The 22,671-nt window shown below is 27.0% G+C and overlaps 1 protein-coding gene across 2 annotated transcripts in view; it reads right to left on the minus strand.

The window, feature by feature from the left end:
- LOC129958157 (glutamate receptor ionotropic, kainate 2-like) overlaps positions 1-19,936 on the minus strand; it is a 273,917-nt gene extending 253,981 nt beyond the window's left edge. Inside the window, exon 1 of one of the 2 annotated variants that reach the window (XM_056070403.1) lies at positions 19,291-19,936. In XM_056070403.1, coding sequence (XP_055926378.1) covers positions 19,291-19,393 — 103 coding nt within the window. In that variant the 5' untranslated portion in view covers positions 19,394-19,936. The remainder of the gene's footprint in view (positions 1-19,290) is intronic. The other variant, XM_056070393.1, reaches the window with a different exon arrangement.
- Between the last annotated feature and the right edge of the window lie 2,735 nt (positions 19,937-22,671).

Below are 22,671 nucleotides of genomic sequence, written 5' to 3' on the forward strand. Positions count from 1 at the left end.
ATATAGAGTAGGTTTATTTCTACGTTATAATACTGTTGTAAAAATTATGCTCTTCTTTTGAAAGTTCAAAATTTAGAAAGAGTGCGGAATCTAAAATTATTTGTGGTGCTTCGAAAGCATTTTTCAATCAGATAGTTTGGCATTTTACTATCAAAACCAATATATTTCTAAAATTGTAAATGAAAAAAAAAATGAGGGGATAGGGGAAAAAAATCACAGATTATCTCAAAGTAGATATAAAAATGATCTTAGATATTTACAAAACCCCCTACAAAATTCGTGAAATTTCTCAAGAAATACGATTTTGAAATTTAGTATAAGTGTAAACCAATTATACAGCTGAAAGAATTTCAGAAACGCACAATTATCGACATAAAATGCTAAGATTTACATTAGAGTATCATAAGCACTGAAAAAAAAAAATACTGAACAATTTTTTTTTTTAAATCTTCCAAACTAACAGTTTAATAACTTTGATTTTGAATTTTCCTTTTCACATTTTAAAATAATAAACGCACTAACCAAAATTTATGAAATAACAGCCATGTTAAAAATTTATTTTTTCTTTTTCTATATACCAAATATATCATAGTATTGGATTTCAATTTTGTGCCTTTTGTTTTTTATTTTATTGTGAAGTAGCTGTGTTTTTTTTCTTCAATAATTGATAATTTAAAGCCGACATAAGATCTGAAGCTTCTCAGAATACTATCGATCTTAACTGAATAATTTCTTCCTGTATTTAGTTTTTCTTAGATATACAAAAAGAAATAATGAAGTAAGAATGTTGAAAGAAAGAATGCAGAAAGTAGCTGATAATGCCCAGACTATATCCGCTCTGAAGCAGAATTGGAAGATACTTCCGAAGGAATGAAGTAAATATATAATCACATTACTAAAATAATTGCATACATTCTTGTAATTTTTTCACAAATGAGCTGATAAATTAACGTGGGCTCAAGATAATTTTACACCACAACTCATTTTCTGTAACGTCAAAAATTATTATCATAATAAAAAGGGAGTATTTTCCCAGCAATTTTCTAATACATTTATATTGTCGAGTAGATGAACCGTGTGTTAACTAAAATGAAAAATAAAGCTAGCTAACCTCAACTCGAGACTTTATTCAGGGAACTAAACCTTACAACTGTTTTTATCCGCAGGATGAAATGACTCGAATCTTCCAGATTTAAAAAGATGTAGAAATTATAAGAACTTTCTAGAACAAACGAGTAATAACACAAAGTAAATCAATAACAAAACAAATTTAAGGCAACTTGTTTGTAGTTAGACACGGATTTGTATTGTATACGTAGTATTCTACCACTGAGCCATTTAGTCCTCGTCAAAGCAGAAAAAGTTTTGTTATATTATTATACTTTACTTATATTGGATGATCAAAGCACTTTCTATGAATACTAAAGCATTATTAACAATTTACTATAATTTAGCATTTGGTTATATTATAATAAGTATAGCAAATATTGTAAAGACACTTATAAAGTGTTTGATAAAACTACTTATATCTATCAGAAAATGTAATATAAGCAGTTTTGAAAGTTTGAACAATGTCAAGACGGTATTCCATTTTACATATTTTTCAATATCTAGTGTTCGCTTAAAACACATTATATAGTTTTCGGCTATAACATTAAATATAGGATCACAGATGTTGTATCTGTTGTATCCAGTTTGGTTTTAATCAGTCGGTAAAATGGATTCAAAATACAAATTCTATGTTTTAATGTGTGTATGAATGGAACCCAGCGATTAATCGTCAAAAGTGATCAACATTATTATAATGAATTGTCATCAAGAACAAAATAAATTCTAACACATGAAGAAGTTTGTTAAATAATTGATCAGAAATTTATATTTTTACAGTGGTGAAATAAATGAAGTAAAATAATAGTGCAAATGTATCTAGTCTTAAAAATAATTTTCATTTCAAAGTCGGGCAAAAGTGATCAAGATATTACTATAATGCACTGTCATCAAGAACAAAATAAACTCTAGCACATCAAGAAATAGCTAACTAATTGATTAAAATATTATGTTTTACAAATAGGATGTAAAATAATAGTGAGAAATATCAGCTGCTGAAAATATTTTCATTTCGAAGTCAAGAAGTGAAATTAAAAATAATTTGAAATCTTAGAATTCAATGCATTAATATTTTAACCTTAATAATATGTGAACATTCAGAGGTGTAAAGTTTACAATGAAGACGTCTTTTTAATCTTAATAAATTATTTAACTGCATTCATTTTGCTTATTTTTTTATGCGAAGTTTTATCCAACGCACAACTAATAAGATGCATTGTTAAAAATATCCTTTAAACTTTCATTATATTTAATTAACTTCTCGCATATTTGGGAAGTAATATAAAAGTTTGCACAAAAGGTTAGAGCAATATAATCTACCTTGAGAAAGATTTTGCCGTGCAGGACCTCCCGTTTTTACTTAAAATTCCTCCATTTGAATATTTTCCATTTCAGGTTGAATAATTGCTTCCTCTGAGGAGCGTGAAGAGCAAATACATGACCCAGATTAAGACCTTCGCTTAACTCGAGCTGGTCTTCATTACCTTTCTCATTTGCACAACAAAATGACGATGTCCTCTCCGTTTAGTTTTAAGGGTGGGAGTCATTTAGGTGGTGTTTAGCCGGTCGCTCCTGGAGCACCAAGTGATAAGCCGCAATCGTTGTGACGAACACTTATTAAGTGTTGTAAGCAAGTGTTATCTTTTAGCGAAAGAATTGCGACTTCTTCCTTGTCTTTAGATTTAATTAGACTGCTTTGGTATATTTGACCATGTTTAGAAAAGGATTTTAACTATTGTTTTTTTCAATTGGTATCTTCCAATTCGATCAGATTAAGGCAAAACGCTTCGTGAATATTTAAATGATAGTTTACTATTTAAATAATTTAATGAACAAAGGAATGATGGATTTTATGAAATTTTATGACAGATTTTATCCTTATGAAATAGAATAAATAATTCAATTATTATAGTTTCTTTCAATGCATATTTCAATAAATATAATTTTAAAAACACACAGAATATTTTGCCTTACTATGGAAAACGGACAATAAGAAATATTTTAAACTGAGTATCTTTTTATTCAAAATATATATACTTTAACAGTTAATATACGTACCATAAATATTAAATAAGAAAGTTCTTTTAGTGGTTCTTTTTCGCCAGTAAATACATTAGAATATTTTTCTAGAGCTACTCTATATTTTCAAATGTACTTCTTTATTCTAATGTCATTAGCAGGCTCCCAAAAACTTATTAAAAAGTCTTGCTTTATATGGGTTATGGTCAAGGTCGTAAGTCTAAACCTCTTACTCTGATGATCACTACTTTGGATGCGTTTCGTTCACGTCATGTATAAGATATCATATTGCTGGTTTTATTTGGACATTGTTGTGGTGATATATATTTATCAGACAACTGATTAGGCTAGCCAAGTGTGTATTAACTTGACTTTTAGTTTAAAAATGTATTAATAAATGAAATGAGCTTTCCAGTGAAGAGTTTGCTCTTTTATTTGATGTTCACTCTCAGTTGTGGGCCTGACGGTCTGGTGGAAAGAACCCGGCTTCAAAACCGAAGGGTTCAGGGGCCGAGACCCGATTCCATGGAAGAACCGTCGTGTAAGCAGGTCTAGTGCACGTTAAATCCGTCGAGGCCAAACGTCCTCCCACTGGTGTTGTGTAGAAGTTCGAAGAGGGGTCATCTTCGTCATCGATTTAAATTTATGAGATACATAACAAAATAGCTCTAGTGTCGTTTTAATAATGAGGCGTTGGCATAACTAAACCAAACTAAACACTTTCAGTTGCACTTGTCGCTAATTAAGTTTTTAGTCATATTAACACTTGATAATATAATAATTTTATGAATGAAAGTGCTATTAATTAACAAAAATTAACAATATCGAAGCATAAATAGCTCGGAGAAATACTCGTATAAAAATATTTATCATTAATCTTTCTTTATCAGTACTTAAAATATTCTAATAAATTAATTTTAAGCTAAAAAGTAGTATATTCAGTTAAATAAAACACTATGAACTGTAAAAAAATCAATACTCATTTATATTGAAAGTTGTAGCTGAAATTAAATCTACGGTTTTAATTTCTCATAATAATATTTTATAGCAACATAAATAACTTTTTACCAGAATCAAATGCTAAATTCACTTAAAACAATAGTTTGAATTCATAACTGAATTAACAATTCAAAAGCACTTTTCCGCTAGAACTATTAATTTTAATGCATTTTAATGTTGCAATTTTTTTTCCATTATTACAATGTTTCTCAAATCTTATCAAAAGAGGAATACCGAAAAAATTTTTCAAAATCTCATTTATGTTTTTTTTATAAATATTTCTTGGATAAATTTTAAGAAATTTATACATTTTTTTAACATTATCATAGATGACTTCATATGAATTCCTTAATTATTCAAATGATTAATTTAGTACTTTAGTTCATTCAATTTTAACGAAACAATTTTTCTTATTACTTAAAGATTATATATATTTTAAAAGATATTCATAAATTACGAAAATCACATTTAAGAAATTGGTAAAATTACATGCATTAACTTTGAAATGAGCATAAGTAACATTTTGTACTTCAACATTTGTTACGAAATTGTTAGAATGTATTTCGATAGTATTCAAATCCTTGTTAATAGAATTTTATAAGAAAAAGGTATTAGACTAAAATCATGCATAAAATGAGATATCTTCTACTTAATTTCACTAATTTAAGAAATATTTTCTTAAAAGAGAAAGCGGTAGAGAATTTCAGTGAATAAATTTGTAAAATCTTCCGGTAATAATTTTGAATTATGAAATAATAATTAAACAATTCTTTATTAATGTACAAAAAAAGGAAAAAGAAAAACCGACAAAAATATGAATTTTATAACAAGACGGTAAAATTGCTGGTTCTAAAAAATATGCTAATAAGTTTTAATTTTAAGCTTTTAATGAAGGAATTGAAAATTTCTTTTTAATGATATTCAGTATGACATAATTTCATTATGTTTTCGTTTTCATTGTCTCGCGCTTTTTATAGTTTTATTCTCTTGTTCTCTTTTCTTTGATGAAAAAAGATAGAAATTGCAGTATTTTAATATTCTAATAAAAGCACATTTTACCTTCCCTATATTTAAATTTTACATTCAATATTTTTACTCCGTTAAAAATTTCAGAGCTACCATGAATATGGTAAAATCTTTTTTCAATCAAAATGCTTTACTTGATTGTTTCAATCATAATAAATTATAAAACTAATAAATTAAGGTTTTTTTTTCTTTTTTATTTGCTAGTATTATTATTTCTAATAAATTTATTTTTATTTTTAAATATTTATTTATTATTAATTCCTAAAATTATTCATATCTTCTATAAATCTAATTATTTTTCATTAATATTCTTTATTTGGTTCAGTCATACAGGTTCAAAGGCTATTAAACCAAATCAAATCAACTGATAAGTAAGTTGAAAAAAGTATAAAATATTATATTCACAACTGGCGGGCGCCCATCTTTTTAAAATTGTAGAAATATTGTAACATAGGAAGTAATCAAGTTCTAAATTCCATTTTGATGGAACTGAGTCTAGACAACTGGTGAGAAAACACAGATGCAAATTTCTGTATGTTATGAAGAAATTTTGAATTTTTTTTAACACATTTGTAATAAATGCAATATATATTATATATACTTTTCTCAATTTCCATCTCAATACAATGAATATACCTATCTGTCTTTTTCAAAGCAGCTGTTTATGCTTTATTTGATAAATATTCTATTTCTTGAAACCCATCTGTATTCCCTTTGCAATATGGCTGACTACAGATTACTTTTAGGAAATATTTTGAGGCGAAATATGACTATCTTCTAAAACTTGTGTTACTTCTCTACAAAAGAACACTTTTAAGATTTGAGAATAAAAATTATTTATATAAATTTGAAAAAAAAATAATGGATTTTATAAACCAACTTGAATGCTATATTTTCCGGTTTGTTTTATTATATTCTGAGTAATATGCTTTTGCATTTGCGTTTGATTTCTTATTATAAAATAGGAAAGCAAGATTACATTTTTGCAATCTTGTGAACTTGTTAAATGCAAAATTTTATAACAATTCATTAATTTCAAATTTTTAAAAAATGCAATTTTTATTAATGTTGTAAAGCATTTCACATATGAATATGGTATTTTATGAATTGGACAAAAGGGAGTACTTTTGCCACATTTTTCATAACAGAAAATAAGTTAATAATTGCAAGGTAGTTTCAGAAAGTTGAATGGAAACTGCAAGCTTTAACACAGCTTTTTATCAGTGGGATATTTCATCAAAGGTATGTTTATTTCATGACGATATATTAAACATCATTTAAATAAATTAGAGTTGCAAAACAACCAAAACGTTGAAATTCTTTTTTTGAAAATTCCAATATTGCTTAAATATTATTTACCCTAATGCGTTGTTTCACAATTACCGTTATATTTAACAATTTGAAACAAACAAACAACAAAAGGTGAAAATTATTAAGAGTTATATTTCAAATCTCTAAAAAACTATTTAATTTCTCATTAAAGGAATTCAGAAACAATTTAAAAAAAAAAAAACTTTGATCTAGTTATGCCTCTAAAGATGCACTGATAGTCATTTCGCTATGTGTTTTAGGAGCGCTCGTAAAAACGTAACTTGCATTGTGAAAATGTTTATTAGAGAAAAACAATAATTATTGAAAAAAAATAATTTGAAATTGCAAGAAAAAACATCAAATAAATATTTTGTCAAATACTCAATATATATTATTGATATTTATTGCATATGATTATATACTTAGAAGAGTATTAGATATTGATAATTATTATGTATATATATATCTCTCTCTTTATATATATATATATATATATATATATATATATATATATATATATATATATATATATATATATATATATATATATATATATATATATATATATACAGGGTGTTTATAAAGTCCCGGACCCATTTTGATGTTTAATAACTCATAAAGTAATAAAGATAGATTTAAATTAATAACATAAATGGTTAAATAGACTCAAAAAGTTTCATGACCCTTGTCAATGAACTTCCACGTGTGCCCCCTTCGTCGCACGGAGAATATCAAGTCGATAGTCAATTTCACGCCAGGTAGCGACAAGCATGTCGGCATCCACAGAGCCATTTGCGCACTTTATGGCGATTAACAATGCCAGAAACATGAAAGGATGCTTCATCGGAGAACATTATGCTCTTCAGAAAATCAGCAGCATCTTCTATCCTCCTTAGCATATCTATTGCAAAGGCCATCCTCCTAGGTCTATCGTTCGGTTCCAAAACTTGAACAATTTGAACTTTTTATGCATGCAGTCTTAATTTTTTCTTAATAACCTTGTACACCGTCGAAATTGGCATATCCAATTCTGTTGCCGCTGATCTCACAGATATTCTAGGATTGTGTAAAAATGTCTCTCTGACACGCTCAACATCAAAATCACTTGTGCAAGGACGTCTGGAACGTTTCTTATCTTCGATACTTCCAATTTCTAGAAAATTCTTTTTCCACCGCAAGGTGCTGTTTTTGGATGGAGGATCTTTTTGGTAAATTCTTCTGGAATTTCTCTGTGCTTGCACTATCGATTTCATTTCTATGAACCACCATAAAATCTGTGCTTTCTCTTGTGGTGTATGCATTCTCCTTAATATCCGCTCGAATAAAACATCACATACAAAAGTACTACATAGAACAAACACATCAAAAGTAAACATAACATTGCAATAGTTGACAAAAACAAAAGAGAGAAAAATGCAATTAATAAGCAGACAATATTTAGAAAAATACAGATATTTAGACTGGAAAATGAAATTATCTGAAATTAACCACACGCGCAGACGATATTTACAAAAGTAAAAATATTCAAACCTGAAAAGGAAAATATGAGTTATTCCATCAATAAATGTCATAAGTGTGTTTATATCTTTATTATTTTATGAGTTATTAAACATCAAAATGGGTCCGGGACTTTATAAACACCCTGTATATATATATATATATATATATATATATATATATATATATATATATATATATATATATATATATATATATATATATATATATATATATATATATATATATATATACAAAAGTATTAGAATCAAGTTAATAGGAAAAACAAAAACCAAATAAAAATTAAACCAAAAAAATTATTAAAAAAATATTAAAAAAGAATCCGGCCTGAAGACTTTTTCAAGGGTCACCCTCAGGCAGGGATTCAAATAAAGGGATTTTTTCTGTGAGGACATACAGACATTAAGTCTAATAATGATTCCTCGTGACCCGAAAATCCCCCGAAATTATGCTCAAGAGATATACCATTTTAACAGAAAGGAAATACAAAATAACAAATTAGAAAAAAACCACAAAGTAAAAATACAATAAAAACAATAACAATAAAAACAAAAACAGCATTAAAATTAAAATTAAAATTAAAAACGAAAAGGCCAAGACATACCATCCAACAGTGAACGAAACTTTAAACAATCGATTGTGATTTCCTGTTTTTGAAAGTTAACGGTAAATTATGTAAACAGAGGTAGGCACCCAGCGCCATCTATTGAGTGATCCAATATGCAAGTAAATTTCTATTTTTATTTAAGCCAAAAGATTAATCCCAAACCATACCTTGTTTAATTAAAAAATTGACATTACAGTAATTTCTAGGAAAATCATTTTTAATTAAATTTTTAAGGAGGATATTTGATGCTTCAATATAAGAATTTTTATTATTGCAAACCCTTTTGATCCTGTTAACTTGTGAGAAAATAAGATTTTTGAAAATTTTAGAGTTTAGATTGGAATGGTAGTTACATAGTTTTGTTATTTTAAAGTTGAAATCATCCCTTTTATCGTATATACCAACTATTGTTTTATCATTAGCAATTTCGATTTTTAAATCTAGAAAGGTAGCCTCAAGTTGATTTATATTTGTATCTTTTAGAATTAAATCTTTTGGATAGCAATTAGTAATAATATTAGTATTGTCGAAGTTAATCAAAAGTAGGTCATCAATATATCTCCACCCGTTTATTAAATTATATTTAATTATTTTTTTCTCATAGTAATGCAGGAAAATATTAGCTAAAGCACTTGAGAAAGCTGTCCCCATTGGATTTTCCTGCATTACTATGAGAAAAAAATAATTAAATATAATTTAATAAACGGGTGGAGATATATTGATGACCTACTTTTGATTAACTTCGACAATACTAATATTATTACTAATTGCTATCCAAAAGATTTAATTCTAAAAGATACAAATATAAATCAACTTGAGGCTACCTTTCTAGATTTAAAAATCGAAATTGCTAATGATAAAACAATAGTTGGTATATACGATAAAAGGGATGATTTCAACTTTAAAATAACAAAACTATGTAACTACCATTCCAATCTAAACTCTAAAATTTTCAAAAATCTTATTTTCTCACAAGTTAACAGGATCAAAAGGGTTTGCAATAATAAAAATTCTTATATTGAAGCATCAAATATCCTCCTTAAAAATTTAATTAAAAATGATTTTCCTAGAAATTACTGTAATGTCAATTTTTTAATTAAACAAGGTATGGTTTGGGATTAATCTTTTGGCTTAAATAAAAATAGAAATTTACTTGCATATTGGATCACTCAATAGATGGCGCTGGGTGCCTACCTCTGTTTACATAATTTACCGTTAACTTTCAAAAACAGGAAATCACAATCGATTGTTTAAAGTTTCGTTCACTGTTGGATGGTATGTCTTGGCCTTTTCGTTTTTAATTTTAATTTTAATTTTAATGCTGTTTTTGTTTTTATTGTTATTGTTTTTATTGTATTTTTACTTTGTGGTTTTTTTCTAATTTGTTATTTTGTATTTCCTTTCTGTTAAAATGGTATATCTCTTGAGCATAATTTCGGGGGATTTTCGGGTCACGAGGAATCATTATTAGACTTAATGTCTGTATGTCCTCACAGAAAAAATCCCTTTATTTGAATCCCTGCCTGAGGGTGACCCTTGAAAAAGTCTTCAGGCCGGATTCTTTTTTAATATTTTTTTAATAATTTTTTTGGTTTAATTTTTATTTGGTTTTTGTTTTTCCTATTAACTTGATTCTAATACTTTTGTATCAATTCATCTGTGTTTTAGAAGTAGCTGCAATTGCGCTCTCTAAATACTATGAAGTTCCTTTTTGGTTTTAGTTTAAATAGGTAATAAATTTTAGTTGCGATTTCGAAACTGTTTTGTTTCGTTTTCATTTTAGTTTCGTTTTCAAACTTTTTCTTACTTTAGATTGGTTATATATATATATATATATAGCATTTTTGGTGAGTCTGCAAATAATATAAGAAATAATTTCTAACATAATCTAATGGGGCATAAGAATGACATTATTAATGCTATGTAAGCAGAAGAACCTTGTAATATGTAATACGTAATAAAGTGAAAGCGAAGAAAAAAGTAGGCTCGTTCCAATTTAATTGCCAGCATTCAGAATGAATACTAAGCTAATGGAAACAATCAGAAGAAATAAAAATGTCCAAAAGGATGTCTTTGATTAAAAATGATCTGCATTTCTTTTAATTAATTATTCTCCTTAATAATCGAAAGATAAATAGTAATGAATGCTTTTTAATTTGTTCATACAAAACAATTTTCTTCAAAATCTAAAACTTTTATAGTTCTTCGTGTGACCATTCATTGAGAATTTCCAAAACTAATTTCCTAATTTGATTTTTTTTCTTTCGATTAAGAAAATTGACTAATATCTTTTCTCTGAAGTTATTGGACAAGCCTTACTCATCATCATTATTTCCTTAAACACTGTGTAATGAAGTTTAAAAATAAATATTACCTAAAAATAAACTGATAATATGTTAGAAAATTTTTTTTTTAATTTCCTGGAATTTCTAAGATAAATGATTCGCACACATGAATAACCAGCTACTTGATCACACTTTTCTCGTTACTTGAAATTTGCAACAGGTAACAAATATTTAAAAATCATATTTAAAACTCTCACTTCCTAATATTCACTTTATTTTCAAGTAGCATTTTCAGAAAAAAATGGCTCGGAATATATTTAAAACACCCTTTTCGGTTGGAATGCTACATCAATTTAAGATCTTTATTTTTAACAAAGTCAGCAGAAGCAAAGGGTGAAATGTGCGTGTCTTGAATCAATACCTGCCTTGCTGCTCGATTAATTGTTTCAGTTGATGCATGGCGTGAGCGGGGCTCGAGTCTCCGCTCTAAGTGAGAATTCACACGTGGAAAATGAATGATGTATTTGAAAAAAGAGAGATGAATGTTTTTTCTTCAGAAGTTCCAAATCTTTTATTTTCACTACTCAGCGAACCGCAGAAATTATGCATACTTCACTTGTCTAATGAAGTAAAGTGAACTAATTACATAAAAGTAATGAGGATTAATTTAAGTTGTGAAAAATTATGAGTATGGTGTTTTAGAATAACAAAGAAAGAACAAAATTAAATGATTAGAAGGGTGAAAATTAATGCAAAATTTGTAAAATCAACATGACTTTTACATAATATCATATTTGCATTTATCCAAGCGTTTACTAATCCATTCTTTGTAGTAAAAATGGAAAACATTTTCTTTTTAAAACACAGCAAAGATCAATAACATAGAAATTTTTAATTTTTGCATTTCCATAAAATTGTGAATAAGTTGCAACTACTTCAGTGGTTATTTGAAAAATAATAAAAAAGTTTGAAATTATACTTATTTTATAATAAAAACTTTTGCATTGGTACAAAATACTACAATTTTAACTCAAATTAGATATTTAAATACATTAATTTTACGAAGAAAATGCAAATACAAGTGATTTTTTTAACACACTATTTTTCTGACAGTTCTTGAGTAATAATTAGCCAACTAAATGGACTTTTACGAAACATGTAGAATTTAGGGAAAAAATAAACAATTTTTACTTATTTACGACAAACGGCTTTTATATATATTTGGTATTTATAATACTTTTCTCCTTTTAAAATTATTATATTAACTTTCTCTCGCTTCCCTTATAGAATAAACACATCACTAAATGTAAGTTGACGAAAAGCCAAAGGATCCATCATTTTTTAATTGTGTTGCATTTATTTAAAGACGTTGGCATAAAATACGTTTATGGCTTTAGATTTAAAATTAAGCGAGAAAAAACAGAGTATTGGGAAAACTTTCTTCATTCTCTTTGAAATACTGTTGGAAAAAATAGTCATATTGTGTAGATAGCAGCCGGATTTAGACGTTACTTTAAAGTACCGTCAATAAATAAAGGGTTAAATCAATGAAATTCATTATGGGATTTTATGACTATAGCTGTAGTTTTGTGTCAATCCGCCGGCAAAAATGTATTGGAAAATACATATTCTGGCGGTAGACTCAGTAAAATTTCTAGCTTAACGCTAATAATCAGTATTTCGTAATTAACATCAACAAGCAATTATAAGCAATCGATGATTTTGCAATTTTTGAACTTCTCTTAATTACCAGTTTGCTTAACTAAACATTTTCAAAACTTTATATGGAGGAAGAGGGAGAAATTTTAAAGGAGGTAACTTCCGATGGTTAGAATTATAAGTATCTATCTGTGAACATAGTGACTCAAGAACTTTTGCGTTGTATTTATGAAATTTGGTACTTGATCTCTAATCCAAGTTTGTTATATCTAATTTCAATAATTTTGATTTTTACCTAATTTTAAATAGCAAGAAAGGGGAAAATAGCTACAAAAAATATCATCTAATGTGTAGATAATATCTAATGTGTAATACTGCTAAAAATGTAATTCTGCTTAGATAAGTACGAAATTTAAAGCTAGATTCAAGGGTTTCATCATTTATAGATCTATACTTTCCTAAGCGTATAAACGAAGCAATTAAAATCTGCAAATGGGTTAAATATATGATATTTGTTGTGTCAGTATTTTACTACAATTGTAGCCCTTTGACGAATTTTGATTTTAATCGATGGGGGGAGGGGGAGGCTTCGAAACTACACATTAGGTATTCTGGTGATTGTGTTTCATTATCATCCAAGTGATTAATCTGCAAAGGTCATGCGTTAATAGATTCTTTCTTAACTATAGCTAATGATATATTTAATAATGCGCATATACATTTATAAGAGAATATGCAAGAACTTTACGTAGTACAACTCACACTGGTTTTTAATGACAGTAAAATTCTGGATCTTGCCATTAAATCAAATATACTGATTGAAAATTAATGTCTATAAATATGCGAAAGATATCTCTAAATCATGAATCCCAAGATAGAAGAATGTCTTGTGAAAGTATAAAATACATCTTTTTATGGAATCTAAGTTGCTTACAATTTAGAGCAGATATTAAAAAATATTATGATAATTTTTTACATTTTTAGAAAAAAAAAGGAAGAAAAAAAGAAACAAAATAGGAATGGTTGCCTCAAAACTTTCTCATACACACTCTAATATTGGTGTTATCCCAGAGAATACCTTGCATAATACTGGCTTGCAGTAGTTACAAAATATTAACCTTTGGCGTGAATTTAGCATTTTTATTAAATCTATCATGCCATTCTTGGCGATTTATTTTCGATTAATCCCAGATATGAAGCTAATAATATCTGAAAATCAAATTTGGGTTTTAGACGTGTTTTTCGGAACCGACTGTGAGAAAAAAATTGACATAAAACTACACTCGTAGTCACAAAATTAAATACAAGATTTGATATATTTAAGTGTATTGGAATTATCAAGTTTACTTATTCTAAAAAGTACAGATCATTAGACAAACAATCCCCTGTTGGATTTTGCACACATTTTGATAGATGTATAAATTATAGATATTAATTTTGGGTAATGAATTATTTCCACTTAGCTTTCTTCGTTTTGATTATCGACAATCTAGGTAGACTACTTCCTTAGAACGAGTTTGATCAGAATTTGATAGAAATCTACAGAATTGATATAAAAATCATAAACCAAATTTCACCCATCTAGCTCAAAGAAGTTTTGAGTAATCTTTCATAGATAATCTTTGTCATCAATCTTTGTTCGGACACTTTCCGAAAATATTTTTTCCGAACGCAGGGAGGACAAAAATGGGGAGATCCGTCAAAATCTCAAATTCGAAATTTTTGACGATTACTACACTTTCTCTATACAATATATGCTCAAAAAATATTTTTTTAAACACGTTATATCTTAATTTATAAGTTTTTTTAGAAATAATGAAATGTGTGATAAATTTTTAGACAAGATGAAATTTTGGAAATTGTAGATAGAACATATTTTTAAATTTTTGAGCAAATTTAATTGAAAAAAGAAATACCTTGAAAAAATTAAAAGCGAAAAAAGTTTTGTAAATTTAAGGAAATATATATTAGTTAAAAGGAATATTAACAATACCCCTGATGATATCCTGAAAGTTTTGAATTTTTAAAATTAAATGATTTATTAAAATTCAACCGAAAAGAATTAGTAATTTGCAGTTTTACCAAGTCCGAGACAGCCTGGTTGGTAGGGCGTTGGATTCGTGTCCGTTGGATTGCGAGTTCAAACCCCGCCGACCGTAGACTCCCCGCGTGTGAGGTGGCTGGCGCGCGTATAAACCTGTCGTGGTAACAAAGTTCTCCATTTCGAAAGAAATGCTACTGGGGGTACTGTATCAGGGGTTATTGTTCTCTGATTCAAGTCTAAATTACGATCTGTCGTTGAGTGAATAAAATGCATGCATGAAGTCCGCCCCTTAAAAAAGGGTTGTGACGTGTTTAGGGTTTAGTGACAAAGCCTTACTCTTATCCCTAGCTGGCGCCACTAAAAACAAAGATATACACCCTATTGGCTTAAATCTCTATCTTCATAACAGCGGGCTAGTCCATGGCAAGTGCCATAAGAAATAACAACACTATTTTCTGATTAAAGAAATAAATTGGATTTCTCTCCAATGTTTTTAGGTTCGACAGATAAATAACATGGAATTTATATTATTAAACATTAAAAATTGTAAAAAACATTCTAAATTATATTGTTATCTATTTTGAAACTCAGGAAACACAGAACATATTGAGAAATTAACATATCACATTTGAACAAAAAAAAATGTATTATAATTTAATTAAGTGGTTTTCCTTTTAACCAAAATTTGTAATTTAAGAAAATAGCACTTAAAGTTGACAGTGAATTATGCAATTGAAAGGAATCAACGCTCATAGAATAAATTTAGATATAAAACATAAATGGCTTCATAATGAAAACTAATCAGAAATTAAGAGTATTGAATAAAAATTCTTTGATATTTTTTAAAATCAACTCTTCATCGTAGTCACTTACTTTAATAATTGACATTTGTACATTCCTGCTATTTTGATATATAAATCAGTAGCAAAATTATTCCAATTAAAAACTTAAGTTACGATATGTATTATACATAAAAATATCTTTTAATATAAGATAGCAGAATATATAGTCAATAAAAGAAAGAAATTAATTACTGACAATCTTTTACAAGAGAAACAAATTATTTATTCTAGAATAGCTACGGGAAATTTCTTCTTTGCATTTTTCAAAAATTAACATAGAAAGATACGACTTCTTTTAAAATTTGAATACAGTGAAGAAATTGAAGTTTGGATTTGGATCTCTTCACTTTGAATAAATTTAAACCAAATTTATAACTGGTATATCAAAATCTCATATTAAATTCCATTTATCTAGATTTGTGTATTTTTGAGTTCTTTCAAGCAAAGTTTGATAAAATCCTACAAACTTGATATTAATAATAGTCAAATTTTATCTTTCTAACACATTATTCCCTTGCGTTATCGCATTCCCAGCTCAGATGATGAATATATAGATATAATTCAAGTGATGGCGGGGGGTGGGGAGGTGTTCTTTGCAAAAATATAATCAAAATAAATATCTGAAAATGAAAAATTAATCTGGATATCTTAATTTCCAAATTCTATAAAATCAATTTGACATCGGAAATGGATATTTTATATAAAACAGAAAGGATTTATTAATGATCTAAGAATATATATAGGAATGAAATTATGCAATAAATGCTTCAATGCAAACATTCCCAGGCTTTTTTTATAGACAAACCATCAAGAATTATGTCTATAAAAGAATATATATTATTTTTATTAGTATTTAATAAATGCATATTCTATAAAATATTTATAACAATTCTTGTTTGAAAAAATAATATTAAAATATATTTATGAAATAATTGCATGAATATATATTCATGCAATATTAGATATATTCATGCAATTAGATATGTATTTATACAATTATATTATTTATTGATATATTAGATATATATTTATACGGTTGTATAAATATATATTAGATATAGTAAATATTACTTTTCTTTTTTAAAATCTCAGACTCTCAATGAACAATTTATAGTCCGTTCTTTTGGATGCTAATTACAATTCCAATCTGAAGTATCCAGAACTGAGAAATATTTCTTGAAAGTATTTCGTAAGTGTCATTGACATATATTTACATTATTGTTTTTTAATCTTAAAATAATGAAAAATTAATTTGCGAGTAAAAATCCCCATTGCGAATAAAATGTCCATTAATAACTTTTCATAGGGATAGTTTTACTGAACTGAGATTTATTTTTAAAAAAAATCATATTAGAAATTGGCTCCTGTATACTATTTATCTAAGAAAAATCTATTTTTTCAATGATCTGCAATATCAATTACTTTAGGAAACATTGCTTTGGAATTTTTTTCTAGTTCCTTGGTCTATTTTTTATTGTAATTGTTACAAAAACTATCAATTTTCTTAATTTGCATGTAACTACTATTTGTGGAATTTCTGAAACATTGTATACTTTCTGTACAAAGAACACAGAAAGCAATTAAATCAGAAAATACTTTTTTACAGTTTTCGTCTAAATTTTCAGTAAATTCAATTCAATTACATTTGAATAAATATTTGTGTTCGACGCACTGCGAAAACTAATACTAATCTTAAAATGAATGTATTTATGAGATAAGGTAACTTAATTTTGTTTATCTGAGAAAGCGTCTAAGAAATAGGTTTCTTTCTGTTGGAAATTTCTACTGCATTAAAACATCACTTTTTTTTCCCGTTTGCTTTCAACAGTTTAGTAAATTCCATTAAATCTCTTTCAAGCTTTTGATTTTTTTTATTGTGTGAGAAGCATCATGTCTCATTCGATTGAACAAAAAAAAAAGTAAATAGAAAGGCATGCATAGCGGACTACTTAACGAAATCATAAAAGGAATAAGTTATTCGTAGAAATGAGTTTGATATATTTTTTTTTTTGTTTTTTAAGTAAGGAATCATTCCTTAATAATTTAGAGTATTCAAAATAATATATGTATTTTAAATAAACCAAACTTTACAAAGACTATAAAGAAAGTTCGTAACATGATAAGTGCTTTAAAATGTATCTCAATCAACGATTCTTTTAAAGTAAGCACTCTGGTATTAAAAAGTGCAGTTCTAAGAAAAAAATTTAAGAGAAAGGGCGATCATAAATAAATTATAGAAAAAGGCAATAATTCAAAGTACAGTCATAAATAAATACAATAATATGCAGAAAGATACATCAATTAGTATTTTGCAAATAATTATAGAATACGCATGTAACTCTTAATGGTAATAAGATTATACAAATATATGCATAATTTATTGGGTAGATAGTTGAGTTTTTAAGATCTTAAGATCATACCTAAAATAAATTTAAAAAAAAAAAACCCCTTCAAACAAGATATTTATTTGAAGTGAATAACATTACATCGTTTCATGTCCTATCATTTAAGGTTACAAAATTCCATCGTTTTATGTCTTATAATTTAACGTTTGTATTCATGACATTTCACATTTATCTCTGAATCGTAAAAATGCAATAAATTTTGCCGATAAACAACACCTAAAAAAATTGAAAATGCTTTAAAAACTCTGCAGTATCTGAAAAAGAAGGTTTCACAAAAAAACAAGAGTCTCCTACCCTTTTTTCAAAATAAAATCGTAATTTAAAAGAAAAATATTTCGATAACAGACCTTTTACACTACTTACTTAAATACTTAATACTTACTGCGATACTTAAAATCTTTATTTACTAAAAATTTTTGAAAAATATATCAAGGGATTTTTTTTTTTTTTTGATTATTGACTTTTGAATAGGGTAAAATGTTTAAACTTTATTTCTAATGTTTTTTTGTTTTTTTTTTCTGAAATTCGGAACAAAAATAAATTATCTGTGTATCTTTAATTGCTTTGTTCCATAAATTATTAATTATTCTGGTTTTGAAATAACAACATTTCTGTAAGGACATCATCACATTTTAAATAATCATGTTTAATTATTTTAGATGCACTTTTTAGCCAAAATGCATGTTATTTAGCCGAAACACAAAATATTGAATAATGCAGAAACTAATATAATTAAAGATATATTATCATCGAACCATGAAAATTAAACTTGAATATTTTCATTAAAAAGTATTGTTCATATTTCATTTATAAATAAGAAATTATATTGTAATATATTTATTTACATTACGCAATTAGTCATGTTTTTCGTTTCGAAATATTTTATACAGATGTATTTAAATTCCACTTCCTAAGAAACAGATTCATTTTAAAGAAACTTTTTTTTTTCTTATTAGAGATTATATCAAATTTACAATCTTTAGACAATTGCAAAATAATTTCTTAACATATCCTGAATTTGCATGTATTTTTTATATTTTTTTATATAAATGAATAAAAACTTATGATACTTTGAAGCATACTTTTGTAAATGAAAAATATATAAAATATTAAAAAGAATAATTCTAATTACAATCTAAAGATATCTTAATTTTCATTTTTTAAATTAAGTATATAACAATACAAGAGGGTAAAATCATTGCGACATTTTCTTTCAACGTAAAACTGCATATAATATTAAACTGATGCTATTTAATTTATATCAGAAATGAAACAGCATAAAATGCATAAAAATAATTTATAAACATTAAATAAAAGTTTCATGCGCACATAGATAAAAAATAATTTTTCTTTTGAAAAGAAACCAAAAAGTTTCAACAGTAACTTTTTTTAACTTTCAGAACTTAATCTGTCATACATAAGCATTTAGAAACAACAAATAATTTCTATTTCAAAAATATAATCTTACCGATTTTAATAACTTCCGGTAAAGCTGTCACGGAAGAAATCAGCACAGAAACCGTAATTACTTGCAGCAACCAGATCCAAATTCTCCGTCTGCGGCAACGCATATTTCCAAATCGAAATCCCAAAACACTCGGAGAACGAAGTTAACTTTAACTACTCACACTACTGATTTTAACACCACAAAATAAATCATCGCTTCATTGTCACAAAATTTAAATCGGAATTATTGTTCCTTCTTTTGTAATACTCTCTCCAAATAATGTGCCGATAACTTTTATCTTTCACAAAAAAGTTGGCAATTAACTTTCCTTTATTTAAAACAATTTAAATGGATACCATTATGTTAAGGTAATTGTAACTTAAGTGAGAAAAAACAATGGAAAAAATCGTTTGCAGCAGCGAAAAATCGTTTGGAACGAGTTTCAACTAGTTTCCGGGATCTTTCAGCAACATGCTAGAGCGAGAAAACTTCGGTGCTGTGCCAGGGGGTAAGATCTAACTTCAACCATGGGCCGTATTCTTACTGAGCTCTCCCGCGGACAAGTACTCCTCGCACCGCCACGACTCGATACCTACTTAATGCGCATGCGCCGCACTTCACTCACCACTGAAGATCTTTTTTAACGCAGTCGCGGAATTATATCCTCCACACTCTTTCTATTTTTATTATTATTATTTTTTTAATATTCCCCTTGATCCTCGGTTTGTTTGCGATGTCCTGTTTTCCTTCTCTTCCTTTTTATTTTCGAGCCAAAAAAGAAAAAAAAAAAGTTTTTATCTTTTTCACTCAGTTTCCGTTGGCTCGAACGCAGAGTTGGCTCAGATTTGATGGATAGAAGCCAAATCGCGGGTCTCCCTTGTTTCGGAGGACGCGGAAGATGCCTTCCAGACTCCAGATCAGTTCACGGACCTCAAGTTCGAAGAAATTTGCACCTGTTGTAACCTGTTCCTTTGTCGCCAATCGATAAGGATATTTTATGCATGTTATAAAAGCAAAAATAAATATTAGAAAAAGAAGGGACGCTGTATTAAGGGTAAATGCAAAACTAAAATTTAACGCATTTAAAGTTTTTTTTTAAATATTTCATGAAATTGAATGTGACTTGACTCAAGATTAACTATATATATATATATATATATACATATATATATATATATATATATATATATATATATATATATATATATATATATATATATATATATATATATATATATATATATATATATATATATATATATATATATATATATATATATATATATATATATATATATATATATATATATATATATATATATATATATATATATATATATATATATATATATATATATATATATATATATATATTTGTAATGTTAAAAGAAAATCGATAAGTTAGTATGTCGGTTTTAGTCGCAGGAACTATTTTTGGATTTTGGAAAAAAAAAATATTTTTTTCCTTTGCAAATAATTTTCTAAATTATACAGACATATTCGTCAATTATTTCTAAATTTCATATTATGATTTATTTATTTATTTATTCCTGAATCTAAATAATACACGCTCTTCGGGTCTAATATACTTCAGAAGTATATCAATCAACTGAATCCATATTATAAATTTTGAGCTCTCAGCAGAAAAATGTCATTTAACTAGTAATAATAGAGAGATAAAAAATGCATTAATCTTGCGGGTAGCAAAATTAAAAGTCTCGTTAACAAAATATTTTGTACAGAGAAATTTTGCCTCGGGTAAATTTAAAGATATAGTAATTGTTTCAAAGCATTAATTGATTAAATTGTACATTTATCTTTATTCGGTATGAAAACAATAAATTAAAATATCAGAAACATTTTGAGCACACGCAACATTTTCTTTTTTTATAAATAATAAATGCAAATCGAAATAATTCACTTAAAATACTTTAAGGGAAGTATCAAACTTTCAGTATTTTCAACAATATGATAGAAAAGAAAAATATAAGTGTAAATTCATTGGTTTTTGCCGTAGTGACTCATCCACGGTTGAAGGTTTAAGTTTGCGGCACTCACATGATATTTTAATGATACTATGCATTACTAAAGAATGAAATCAGTTAAAAATTGTTTAAAACTAATAAATATAAATAATTAAAATAATTATTTCCAACTGTCTGTGTACATTCTCATTTTAATTTTAAACAAAAAACAAAAATGCATCCCAAGGTAGAATCTCAATGATTTCACCTATCATTTCAAGTCACCGTTAATTATTTTTATCTCCTTCTTTAAATTAATAAAATTGTAACTATCCATAAAAAAACCAAAATAAACATGTACTTTATCAGATATCCTTGTACTATTTGTCAAGAAATAATAAAAGAAATTTTTGTAATTTAAAAAACAGAGTAGAACTACACATATGGTTTTAAAAAATAGAAATCTGACATACTGAAGTTGTCATCACTATTTTAATCAAATTCAATGATTAAATTCTCATACTTATATGTAACAATTTTCTACTTAAGACTTAGAATAATAAATTTCTTCATTTGAAAAAATAAACAAAGCATCACAATCAATAATATTTTTATCGAATTCCACAATTTGTATTTTACATAAGGGCTATAAAATATTATTGTTGAATATTATTCCGAATATTTCATAAGAGAGTAATTTTGCTTAGAAAACCGTATTCTGTTTATTAAAATAAAGCACAGCATTTTTTATATTTAGGTGACTCAGTTTCCATTTTTTTCAATCTAGCAAAGGCCCTTTTTTCTGTATCTACCCTCAGAGCTAATATTTTGTTTTGTAGATTATGCTTGGTAATAATTGCTTTCTTTTCCTTTCTGATAGAATTTTCAAATAGCGATTACGATACTTTGTCGGCAGCATACTAAGACAAAATAAACAAAAGATACTTCATGCACTATGTACGCTATACACGTAAATACTCAGAAAGTTAAACCCCGACATTTGGGCTGCATGATGACAAGGATCATCTTTTCGATTTTTCTGGGAATTTATAATATAGATTACCAGCTGTCGTCCTCTGACTTAACCTCATATATAATTTCATTTACATTTTAAATATTAAACAAAACATCGGTGTGTTACCTCAGTTCTTTAATATTTTCATTTATATTGCATATAATAAACAGTAAACAAACTAGTTATTATATTAAAAAGTAAACACAGAAAGAATAAATGAGACACATCATACTCTAAAAGCCATTTATGCATCTGTATCCTAATTCTTTTTTTAAATCATTTCTATTTAACAAAAGATCTGTGTAATCACCTTGATCCAATACTAAAAGTCTTGATTGCGAATTTGGAAGATCGCAAGCTGAAAAACTTGTCAGCTCAATTTAAGACGAAAACGTATTTAAAACTAAATTCAAAATAAGCAAC

Source organism: Argiope bruennichi, chromosome 2 (genome assembly GCF_947563725.1).
Source record: "Argiope bruennichi chromosome 2, qqArgBrue1.1, whole genome shotgun sequence".
In the NCBI taxonomy this organism is placed as follows: domain Eukaryota; kingdom Metazoa; phylum Arthropoda; class Arachnida; order Araneae; family Araneidae; genus Argiope; species Argiope bruennichi.